Source organism: Lagopus muta, chromosome 6 (assembly GCF_023343835.1).
Source record: "Lagopus muta isolate bLagMut1 chromosome 6, bLagMut1 primary, whole genome shotgun sequence".
In the NCBI taxonomy this organism is placed as follows: domain Eukaryota; kingdom Metazoa; phylum Chordata; class Aves; order Galliformes; family Phasianidae; genus Lagopus; species Lagopus muta.
Genome location: NC_064438.1, coordinates 35,897,918 through 35,910,936, shown reverse-complemented (window position 1 = coordinate 35,910,936; position 13,019 = coordinate 35,897,918). Strand labels below are relative to the sequence as shown.

At 37.4% G+C, this 13,019-nt stretch overlaps 1 protein-coding gene across 2 annotated transcripts; it reads right to left on the bottom strand.

Annotated features, from left to right (window-relative positions):
* Positions 1–116: 116 nt before the first annotated feature.
* Positions 117–12,918, bottom strand: SRP54 (signal recognition particle 54). Of its 2 annotated transcripts, none has more exons than XM_048947362.1 (16): positions 12,791–12,918; positions 11,293–11,401; positions 9,990–10,081; positions 9,341–9,425; positions 8,319–8,423; positions 7,070–7,136; positions 6,915–6,972; positions 5,941–6,091; positions 4,966–5,114; positions 3,609–3,709; positions 3,418–3,504; positions 3,012–3,085; positions 2,667–2,775; positions 1,747–1,917; positions 1,221–1,316; positions 117–567 (listed from the first exon to the last, which is right to left on the bottom strand). In XM_048947362.1, the coding sequence occupies exons 2-16, from the start codon at positions 11,368–11,370 to the stop codon at positions 476–478; spliced, it is 1,515 nt and encodes a 504-aa protein (XP_048803319.1). In that variant the 5' UTR covers positions 11,371–11,401; positions 12,791–12,918; the 3' UTR covers positions 117–475. The 2 variants fall into 2 exon arrangements, with proteins under 2 accessions (XP_048803319.1, XP_048803320.1); XM_048947363.1 differs by having other exon boundaries at positions 12,754–12,868.
* Positions 12,919–13,019: the final 101 nt, after the last annotated feature.

Below are 13,019 nucleotides of genomic sequence, written 5' to 3'. Positions count from 1 at the left end.
TTCCCATACAATGCCAAAGAGTTACAGCAGCAATTAGAAATATACAAAATTAAGGAAGTCTCGTTACATATTAATAAATGATCAATATGAAAGAATTGAAAAAAATAAGCCATTCCTGTGTTAATAATTACTTGATTTTATTTTACAGTATATTTGTGACATTTTATGTACTATAACCAAAGATCAGGGTTGTTTACAAATATAATGGCTGCCATTTAATGTAAACAATTAAAAAGTGTCTCTAAATATTAAAATTTTACATCATTAAATTCACTTACTCTTTGTGCCATCAGGTATTAGAGGAGAGGAACTAATTTAAGCAAAAATAGTTTTCAGAAATTAGATGTAGAAACCAAGAAGCTTGAATAGCATTTTAAAAGATCACTCTGCCCATCACTGTAAAAAGGAATAAAGCAAATCCTTTCACTGAAGTTGCAACTAATAGTCAAACCAGTCCATTTTTATTAAGGCTTCTTTACATATTATTGAATCCCATCATGCCTTTCATATTCCCAGCAGCACCTTGTTGGAACTGTCTCATCATTGACTGCAATCCTGCCATGCCACCTACAGAAAATAAGCGAGAATACAGATGTGTTAATTAGTTTTGAAGCACAGCTATCTTGCTTCAAAAAAGCCCATGTGCTGTAAAGAGGCCATTTTGGTAATATACGAATGAAAAACCAAGACTCAACCAGGCTTAAATAACTATCAAAATATAGGCATCTGACAAAGAAATTACAGGAGGATCTACAAACAAGGCTTAGTAGATTTTAAGATGACCTCTTCATTAAAATCTTAACAAAATAAAAAGTCTTGAAGGAATTATCATTATCAGCATGCAAGACTTGAATATGGAAGTTTTTACTGAAAGATGTTAATGTGAACATTACTTATCTGAGGCAAACCCTGGAAGAAGAGAGAGGTTCAGAAATGCACTTTACAATAGACATGCTTGAAGTGATTCATTATTTTGTCAGACACTACTCCAACTGCTCATTTTGAGACCTGAATCCAAATGAAGAGTCTAGAAAAAGCATTTCTAAGTGCAAAGTATTCATAACACATCAAGTAAGCTTTCTGATTCTTGTTAGAAGGCATGGAGACACTTAATACTGATACATAATGAACACGTTTTTACATCACCCTCAATTCCATAATATCTCAAATGGATGAAATGTAACAGACCCTTGCTGAAGCCATAAAAAGGCAATGCATACCCATATGATGAAGAACTCTTGGATCCATCATCTTCGCCATCTGTTGGTTCAGCTTAGCCAGCTGTGATGGGTTTACATTCTTGGACATATCACCACCTTAAAGAAAATGGAAGAAGCAAAGTATATTAATGTACAAGGCTAAAAAAAAAAAAAAACCCCAAAATTGTGCATTATGTTTTTGTTTTATCTCCTCCTTCTAAAATCCACTTAACTCAATGATCAAAAGCTACTACATCAAAGTACTCAAGGATGAGCAGTCTCTGTTCTCCCCTCCCCCCCAGACTCAAATATCAGTATTAGTAGAAATGGACTCTACATTGGTTAAGCCAAAAAATACAGTAGCTTTGACTGCCACATTATACATCAGCATCATGAAGAACAAAACAGCTCTTACACAAGAGCTTACAAACATGAAAATTAGTGAACTACAACTCAGTCCTCCTCTCATAATACACCTAATATATGTTGAATTTCCTGTGTTCACATATCAAGTGGCCTCCACACTGAGTGTTTTACTTTCTTTTACCTTTGAAAAGTCCTTTGATGCCTCCCATCTTTTTCACCATCTGTGCAAATTTAGTGTATTGGGTCAAAAGCTCCTGGACATCTCTAGTAGAAACACCTGAACCTCTTGCTACTCTTTGGATTCTTCCTGGCTGCTTACTGAATACCTTGGCACCATCCGTACTGTCAAGTTCTGCAATTACAGGAAAGGAAAAATTAAGTTTTGTTACTGATTACAGCTGGTAGCAGAAATGAAAACAACTGTGCTGAGAATTTAGCTGAGCCAGAGAACAAAAAACTAGTTTTAGAAGAGATGATACAGAATTGTACAAATATAATTGAGAGTATTCTAGGGAATAGCACTAAATGATTGTCCTTCGTATGTCAAATCACAGTGGAAGAAAAAGTTCCTAGAAACAATTTATTCTTTTAGCATAACCAGTCAAAGCCATATTTATAGGTTTAGCTCAAAGGTAAGAGTGCACCTCTCCTGTAAAAGTTATGGATGGATTAGAAACAGCACACCTTCCAGAGACCAGACTGTATCACCAAGCATACTTGAGTGGGAGAAAGATACAAAGAAAGACAGTGACTCTGTGAAGATGAATGAAACATTTTCATTTGAAAGGACAGCATTAATAATTTAAAAAGCATAGCTACACTATGGAAAACAAAAATGAATTATCAACAGAATGCTTTCAAATTTTATCTAGCCTCCGCAAGAAAGCAGCAGTAAGCATCCACGTAACCAGTATATCTTTAAGAACGGACAGAAAGTTCATACAGCACAGGGATACATATGTACTCTTCACTATTTCTAAGAGTGAAATGTTCCTCCCACTCTTCCATCATCTCAGACACACCCTTATGTCTACCTTGTTGCCCAAAACAATCTTTAGTCTTGTTCAAGAAAGAAAAATAGTGATCGAAATTTGTTTTTACCTTGATCATTCATACTGTCCATTATAGTCATCAATTTCTTTAGCCTTGCCATTGATTCTTGTTCATTGCCTTTACTCATAAAGTCAGTCCCAAAACCAGGAATCATACCCTGTTTTAAAATGCAACACAAAAGCTGTGTCAGAACAGGCAAAGCTAACTTTAAGAAATACAGACAAGACGTTTTAGTTCAGCAGGTATGTATTCCAGTAGACAAATAATTTTACTTTTTTGAAAAATATAAAGTACAGATTGAAGTATCAGTTTCAGTAAAGGATTTTAAGTTTACAGCAGAATTTTGTCAGCTATAAAGCAGAAACCGATAAAACAAATTTTAGGATAACTAACCAGGATCTGACTGAATGGTCCCATTTTCATGATGTTTTGGAATTGTTCATACATATCTCTTAGTGTAAACTGACCTGAAGTACAACAAAAAGAAGATTAGCAAAGGTTACGCTAACATTTTGCTGTTACTACCCTTCCTCAATTACTTTTTATATTTACAGGGTAAGTACTATACTGGATAAACAAGCAGATAAGTAAACCTCAACTATTAATATGGCTAAGCCATTTCTGACGGCACACACTTAAGAGTATTATGCTAGTTCATCTGCAATTACAGTTCTACTTGTCACTTGATGAAAAACATAGCTATTTCTTGCCCAAAACATTTACTAGAGAATGACCATTCTTCAGCACGCACTTGGAACAAGTTACTTGTCTATGCATTCAAGCTTTGGAAACAACTTACCATGTTTGAGCTTTTCTATGAGTGCCTCGTTATCATCCAACTTTAATTCATTTACCTTATCTATCAATCCTTCAATATCACCCATGCCTGGAAAACAAAACCAAATCTGAAGTTGGCATTGAAGAAATCACACTTTAACTTTCAATTATCCAACTCAAAGTATCTTGTGCACAGCTGCATGTAGTACATACCAAGAAGTTTGCTGATGAAAGGCTGTGTTTTGAAGGGTTCGAAGTCGTCTATGTGCTCACCAGTTCCAATAAAAATAATAGGAGACTTTGTAGCAGCAACTCTGCAGCGAAATATGCATATTATGAGACAACTTCTCAGCTAGAGATCATCAACACAACACAAACACAACATCAGCACAATCTCTTAAGTATATTTCATACACCAAGTTATTAATGCAAAAAAAAATATCCAGCATTTGCAATGGAAAGCGGGGAGTAGCTGGCAATACTTTTTCACTGCCAAGTTCCAGAACCTTCAGAGGATAGAAAGAAAAATAAGACACATCCATTCTATCTCTAATACTGGGAGGTCAGATGTTGGCTAACTTTGTTGTCTGTTGTGGGAGGAACCCTAAAAATATTCTCACTTTCAACGCAGGAAAAAAACAGGAAAAGATATGGAAAATATCAAAACCTTTAAAAGAATCAATCAGTAGCAATAACTTTAAATGAATTCTGTTTCCCATCTGCAGAAAGTAGAGAACAGACACAGCAGACAGCATATATGACAGCACATGACAGCAAGAACTTATTTCTGGTATTTTCACTTCGCTTTTAAGTTCAGTTTTCCATCACTGCGCTATAAATAACAGCAAAATACATATGGTAGATGAAGAATTTTAACACTTAACATCCAAATCAAACAGTGATTTAGCAAGTAGGTGTCAGATAACTGTTTTGACATATAATCTTGCTCCATGCAAGCTGTATCATCCAAAAGCAGCTGGAGATGAGTCTAACATAGAAGCAGAAGATAATATCACATGTTCTAGTGAACAAAGGTTGTCAACATACAGTGTATGAGAAGCCCAACAAGAATGGACTTCAGAAAAGCATAACTGCTGATTTACCTTTCATCAAGATGCTTGATACTGAATTTAGAAATTTAATGTGCATCACAGATCTAGAGCCATTACATTTGATTAGCTAGAATTTCTAGCATTTCAGTAAAAAATTTGGACATAAATGAAAGGAAAATAAACATAATGTGAAAAGATTATTACATCCAATTTTATATTTATATTTTTAGTTAGGTCTGCTAAACAAGATGCAACAACAATTGTATTCTGTTCTGAGAAGACAGAAGTCTGATGCGACAATACTACTGCATTGGAAGTACATTCTAATAATTGATACTGAATATCAACACTGAAATTAGTGTTAATAAATAAGATAAAAAAAAAAGATAAAAATAGCTACTTAAATCTCCAGATGCCCTGTAACTTGACAGAGATGCTTTCACTTGACAGGTTTCTGTGAAGCATTAACACGTTTGTCCATCCGTGGCCAGACACCCCTATTATATCACAATACTTACGCACTAAGGGCGCCACCTCCTTTTGCATGTCCATCAAGCTTAGTCACAATGACGGAAGCTACATCTACTGTATCTTTGAAAGCTTTAGCTTGAGCTTCACAAGCTTGGCCAATGGAAGCATCCATCACATACACAATATTATCTGGTTGCTAGGAAGAAAAAAGAAGGATTTTTTCCTGCATTCTTAATGTTTGTTGATGTATTACATTCAGCAACAGAAGTTCTTGCAATACATTTCTATGAGCAGTATTACCTAAGGACCGCTTGAAAATGCTATATTATGATCTGCAAAAAATGTTCATATACACAGAGTATTAAAAACGTTCAATACATGGTATTAAAATTTTGCAGTTCTTATGTTTTGAATGATTTCAGATAGTATGCGAGCCAGCAAGCTGATCAGCACCTACAAGCAATTAACATCTTCCATTTGTTTTTCTCATTAAAAACTTTAAGATTCCCACTCCTTTGAAAACAAGTTACCCAACAGTATGACTTGTGTGGGAGCTGCCATATTGTTCTGCAAGACTACAGAATCCAAAATTAGATATTTAGAATTCACACAAGAAACACCAACTTCATTTACATATCCAACTTGCTGAACATTCTGTTTCAAGGCAATTATTTGTAACAATCACAGAAAAGGTTGTACACAAAGCTACAGAAACTTACCTTTTTTTTTTAAATCTAGTTTCACACTGCAAAAATTCCGAAAGGCAAAGTTCAAGCAGGAATTGTAGTCCAGTTAAATGCAAGCATCCTTAAATTACAGATTCAACAATTAAAACTGACTCAGTGCTATTAAGCACTGATCATCTCTCTCATTTATTCATATCAGCTTATAATTTTTAGCTTATTCTAGATGTTAGAAGTGCTTCCAGTAGACTGAAAACCACATAGAACACTAGGAAGTAAGCAATTAATTGCAGTTGCATTACTATAACAGTAGTGAATGTATTTCTTGAAGCTACTCACTATGGCATTAGCAACTTGTAGCATCTCTTCAAACAACGAGTCTTCCTGTTTGTGACGTCCACTTGTATCAACGATGATAATTTCAAAGTTTTCATTCTTAAATTTCTCAACACCTTCTGATGCAATAATTACAGGATCCATTTCTGTATAACTGATCAAAGAGAAATATCATTACATATGCAATTCTTTATTCCCAAATTAAACCTTTTATTGCTTGACTGTAAACTTATTAACCATAAATCTGCTTGGATTTCAAGATTGACTTCCTCTCATGTCAAGCCAAAACTGATTAAGGTTACACCTTTCTAAATCATTTACCCTTACTGTTCAGTGAACTGAAGTACAAAGGACTGTCGCATCTACTGAAGACTGCACTAGGCCCTGCTAGCCCTTCTCTGAAGCCCCAGTTCATCTCCATGAGATGGCAGTGCAGCTCTGAGGCAAGAAGGCCAATGGTCTCCTTTGCTGCGCTGAGAAGAACATTGTGAGCAGGTCACAAGGTTTTTCTACCCCTCTACTCAGCTCTAGTAGGGCCACAGCTGGAGTACTGTGTTCAGTATTGGGAACCCAGAACAAGAGAGACAGTTTGCAAAGGTGCCAACTGCAACACAGGAACTTCCAGATGAACATGAGGAAAAATAATTTACTGAGGGTGATAGAGCACTGGCATTGGTTGCTTGCAGAGGTTGTGGATCTCCTTCTCAAGAGATGTTGAAAATCCATCTAGAACTGATCTTGTGCAATCTGTCCAAGCAGGGGGTAGACTAGATCTTCAGAGGTCCTTTCTGACCTCAACCACTCAGAACAAATGTTATTACAAATACATTATATATATATATACACATATGTATGTATATAATAAATATATATAAATAGTTAAGCAACAGTGAACAGGATTTTGTAAGATGTTCAATAAGTAACAATATATCATTAAAATTGCATTGTTCTCCAAACTGATTCTGAGAGATGCTTACCTCCCATAAAAAGGAATTCTTGCTTTTGTTGCATTCTGCTTTAACTGGTCAAAAGCACCTGTAAGACAGGTATGGTCAGGGAAATATTAAAAAAAAACACACACAAAAATAAGTGTTAGAGAGAGAACTATATCATTAGTAGCTGTTTGTATTACCTGCTCTGTATGTGTCTGCACATATTAAACACGTCTTCCAACCTTTCCTTTGATAGAAGTATGCTAACTGTTAAAAAAAACCCAAAACAAGTGGTTACACCAAAATCCCACAACAAAGTATAACACTATGTAATGGCTTAAAGTACAAACTGAGGACAAAGTCAAGCCAGCTTTGGTATACCTGTGATCACTTAGTAACATCATACCACCATCAAGTGTTAGCATATTGGAAAAGCATGATATACAAGTAACTGTTCAATTAGACAAAAACAGTGGCTTGACTCTGCTTCTGATTTCAGTTTCCTGAGCTAAGAATAGCCTCTGTTTCTATTTTATTAGTTCTTAACAATGCAAATAGAATTAGCTTTTGAATACTAGCTAAAGTAGTAAGTTATTAAATACAGCAATGGATAAAACTTGAGCATTTCTTCGCTTTTTTACTTCCAGAGGAACAAAGATATTCCAATGACAAGGATATGTTTCAAAGCAATGAATAGAATCCTTACTATTATGTAACACTTGCAAGCCTCACTAGTACAACAGATTCACAGAACGGTTGATTCACCCAAATAAAGACTTCCAAGATATATTTTCCTACAGAAGAACTAGGAATGTCTTACAAAATCAGAGCAGTGATATATTTAGCAAGGTCTACATATAAATCTCTCTGAGAGCAAGTGACAAAAAAAAGGCAAGAAGTACACATTGGTCTTTTCCCATTGGACAATTTTTTCCTCTTCAAAAATAATCAATAAGTTAAGTTACAACTGCTCTGAATTGAGCATCCATTTTTAGTCTTGAAAGTATAAATCTAAAGTCCCTAAATAAACTTGCAGCTAGAACAGGTTTCATACCATCCACTCATGCTTACCTGGGATACTTAACACAGATGTCAACTTATACTAGCTCCCCTAAACAGGCAATAGAATGAGAAAAGTTCCACTCAGTGCATCTTAAACCCATGAAGTATGGAGTGGAAAGAAACTATTATCCATATATAATATTGTTTCATTAAATGTGCAACTTAAAATCTTGAAGGAAGTCCTGCAACTATAAATAAACTCCAAAAGAATATTACTTTGGACATTCATATCATCTAAGAACCTCCTCTACAAAAGTATTTCTATAATGTAATCAGTAATAAAAACAGCAAGTCACAAGTACATTGTACATTAAGTGTTCAACAACACTCTCCTTCACCAGAAAAAAAAACACAACAGAAAATCCAAACACATTCAGTGCAAGTTACCTTTGAACAGGTTGTCGTTTTACCACTTCCTTGCAAACCAACAAACATTATAATGTTCTGTTTTCCTTTGGTAGGTGTCCATGCTTTAACTCCAGGATCTACAAGCTACAGAACAAAGGGGTCTGTGTTGCAAAACTGAATTTCAGAGACTTACAACACTTAATGTCACAGTTAGCCCTGATCAGTGCCTGGTTTCACATTCAGCAAAGAAAGCAATTTTTTTGTATATTTGGGTCTCAATTTTTTTAGATGCTTTAAATTCACAAGGAACACACAGATCTTTAGTATATAGTATACATAATCATTCTATAACAGGTGTTTTTTTTTTCTCCCCATAAGACTAAGCACCAAAGGCAAGTGAGCCTATATATATTGAATATAAAAATGAACATAAACATAACCTCCACCCCAGCATCACTGCACAAGATGGATCTCTTCTTGTGAGAATCCTACAACATAGAAGACTTTTCAGGCTTAGTCTCTTCTGGAATGAATAGGAGCATGCATTCCACAGAGCCAATATGCATGATCACAAACTACAGATGAACAGAAGACAACATTTAATAGGAGAGAGGACAAAAAACTGATACCAGGTAGGGACTTGACCAAACAAGCAGATAAAAAGTTGCCATAGAAACTGCCAGGTTGTTAGCTGTACTTTTTCAATGTTTTGTAAGTAGTTTCAACAAATCTTCCCTAGAGTAGCAAAGGTATACTGCTAGGACAACCAAAGACAGCAGTTCAGGAGATCACAGTCCCTCATCCTTATTTTGCCTTATTTGAAAAGAATAGCTGAACTTGAAAGTTAGTCTACAAGATACACTCAGAAAGCAAAGTTCCAATCAGAAAAAGTACTACCATTTGCATAGGAAGTAGCCTTAGAACAGAAAACCTGACAACCCAAACAGACAGAACACCTGTTGGTACTGTACAAGAACCTTAAAACTTTGCTTGCTACTGTACTGCTCACACAACACAAGCTGTACAAGAAGAGTGACATAATAGAATTCTGAAAGTCCTACTTTAACAAGTTCTTTAAAGACAGCATGCTGAATCATTTTTCTCTTGTTAAGGCCAGATGCCATTTCTTCAAGATCAATTGCAGACCTGAATTAAAGAAAACAGCTTTAGAAAAACTGAAGCCATGAAGCACTGCTATAACTTACAGTATCACATTAACCTAGTAACAGCAACCTGATTTGCCTCCAGTTTTTAAGTACAATGTATTCAAGAAATGACATACATTAGAGACAACATCTCAGTATGTAGCACAAAAGGTTTCCAGTGTACTTGTATCTACTTGACTCACATATCTCAAAATAACAAGGTAACAGTACTGAGCATGTGCACAGATCTACCTATAGGCAGCACGGAAAGTTGGAAGATGAGGTGCCCAGGCTCTAAGAGCTTGTTTACTATTCCACTCAACTGACACTGTTTTGTTTTTTTAAAGAAAGATCCCAGCAATTGGCTAAACCCGAGGAAGATTATTTTGATACAGCTGGCTAGATGCTGTTTGAAACTGATTTTTTCTGTTAAAGTGAAAACTAGGGTTTGAAGGTAGACTGGACATGTCTAAGAAAGTCATATACAAATTAGGAGTTATTCTTCAATAACATCAAACTACGATTTTTACAAACGTTAAAATTAAAATTGATGTTGATTACTTACTTGACATTTTCTCTTAGTTGCTTCACAAGTTTAATATTAACATCAGCTTCCAGTAATGCCGTGCATACTTCTTTTAACATAGCATTTAAAACCTTTGGAGTATAAAAGAAAAATGGTTTTACAACACACAACGTTGACTAACTCAGTATTAGTTTCCAATAACAATGAGAAAGTATATTTATGATACACTAAAGGCTTTTATGAGTTAAATGCACGTGGCCTTATTGTTATATTGACTGCCACAAAGTCTATGCGTTTGCTCATATGCAAATCAAGTTTAAATCTGAAAGGGAAAAGGAAGCACCTCAATTTGTCACCTGCATTTTCAGCATAAACTGTACTGCTGCTCTGTAGCTGCTCTGGTTTTTCAGGCAAAGGTGGAACCCAGATCAGTAGCCATAAAATGTTTCACTTTGAAAAGTCTTGAACAAAAACATTTTTACTTTTTTTTTTTTTTAATTAAGTAACATCTGAATAAGCAACCTCATTTGCACAGCTTGACCACTCACAGGAGAACAGCTTTTATTAGCAAAACAAAACAAAACATTGGGTTGTATTAGACTCTGTTTGTTGTTTTCTAGCTTAAGATGTTCGCCTTGCACAAGTTCTAAAATTGTGCCTATTGGTAAGCCTATTTTTTAGTTACTTCAGGCAACAAAACATATTTGTCTACCTGAACTTTCTAGCCATTTACTCAAAAGCAATTTCAAATCATCGTATCCTTTACTTTTTAATCTTGCCATTCAGTCTTTACAACACATTTACCATATCAAAATCTTAATTAAAAAATACAGACTATCAAGTCAAATAGCTTCCAGAGTCACATGCTGGCTAGAACAGAAAGGCAGCAAACTTAGCACTCCTCTCATTTTAGGGTGCCAAACCTATACTGAAAATCATTTCTTCTTCCACAGTCCAGCTTCTAGCAATCCAGTACACGTCCATAACACAGCTGAACACAAATGCTGGTACATTCTGCAAGGTCTCAGAGTAGTCCCCACCAGAACACAGGCATAAAATGCCTTCTTCAGCATTCACCACTTCTGAATGCTACTTTCCAGGAGTACAGCCACCAGTCATGATGACCCTGGGAACACGGGGCCCACTATCTCTGAGGTGACTCTATATGCCTAAACCTAGCACTGAGTTTTGGCTATCAGGGGCTATAAAACTCTAGCTAGAAGTTTTACTTGAATGATGAAAAGAGCTCGGGAATAATATCAACTCACTTTTTGCTTCTCATCAGCCTAATCTACTTTGCTTTCCAAACGTTACAGTGCCATCATGCAATTGTTTTACATACCTCTTCGTTGATAATTGTAGCATTGCTCAGTGAGCGCAACGCTGAAGTAATTTTTCTTCCAAGATCTGCTAGAACCATTTTGGCGGCTTCAAAGTGACCTCAGAAGAATCTGGAAAACAATTTAAAAAATAGTTCTAAAACTAGTTGAAGCTATGCCTTCACAGAGGAATTATTCCAGTACATTCTGGGTTAAGTAACCTGCTTTGCTCTCCAGAAAGCACAAGTTTGAACTCTTTAAGTATTATTTTTAGCAAACACTGGCCTGAAATTAATTTTAGGAAATCCTGATGGCCTACTTGAAAATAGAAATACCATCCTGCAACAAAAAATCATTTCACTGTCTGCTATGCTTATGCCTAAAATTCATTGTGAAAAAATAGTCTAGACAGAATTCCAAATAGAACATGCCTCCTTATTTTCTTACCAGGATGATGTTACATCACAGACTTAAAGCCAAGCCAAAGAGCCTAGAAGCTATGCATTATGCAGAGACAACACAATCAGAAGCAGTATGTTTTGCAAGCAGGAGGTAACACTGTTGATCAGTACTATTATATCTACCCTATTCTAAATCAAACCAGATTTCCCATGTCAACAGTCCCATAAACATAAGTGTATCTTAACTAACAGAATTCATGCTTTGTTTTTAAACTTTTCTATTGGGAAACCAGACCATTTTCTGTTCCTTATAAACAAATCTTACACGCAAGCCTACGGTAATTTGACAGTTTGAAAAAGGAGTTAAAAAATAACTCCTAAAAGCTGCACATGCAAAGACAACATCTTAACTCACCCTGCCTCTAAATCTTTGGAAAAGGACAAACAAAAACTTGTCTCATAACAAAGCTGCAGCACCACAGTCACTGCAGAAAGTACTGCTTCGGGCTTCTCTTGTTCACCTCCTGATTTGGCAGCTGCTTTCAAACCACTCAGCTGAAATTCCCCCCCAGCTCAATGCTGAATTCAAACCTCACACCTGCGTTCTTCCTTTCAGACCTGAAAGCAAACTTCCCAATATGAAACCATGCGTAATCAACGCAGCTGACAATTTTCCCCCCATATTCCAGAATTCTACAGATAGCTAAGTACAGAAGGTTAAATATTTCTTAACAAACAAATATTTTCGCAGCCGAACCGTCCTACAGACACAAAGACCCACTGTGCCAGAGCACCCAGCCAGCGGGCACCGCAACCAACCGCCCTGCAGCACGCAGCCGCGCCGACGGTATCCGCAGCAGCAAGCTCTGACGCAGCGCCGCGTACCGCCCGGCACGGACAGAGGCCTGGCGGCAGAACCCAAGGCTCGGCGGCCGCAGGAGGACGGGCATTCGGGAGCCAGGCGGCAGAAGCCGGGGTGGGATTTGAGCCGCAGCCTGATGAAACGCATTGCCCGTCCAGCCAGCGCGAGCCCACCGCAATCTGGACAGACAGCGGCAGCATGCCGCTAACACGCAGCTTTACCCGACACCGGGCGAGGCTGTCCGGCACGGGCGCTCACCGTTGGGGCGGCGCGGGGCCTGCTGCTGGCGGGGCCGGGCGGCACTGCGCTGCCTCCGCGCTCTGCCACCGGCAGCGGCGACCCGCTCCTACCGACCAGGGAAACGTCACCACTCGCCTACGCTCTCAGCGCACTTCCGCCGCCGGGGCACGCGCCGGCTGGCCCGCTAAGGCCGCCGCGACTCGATGGCGTGCCCGCGCTCGGCATAAAAACTCGCCGAGTACCGCCG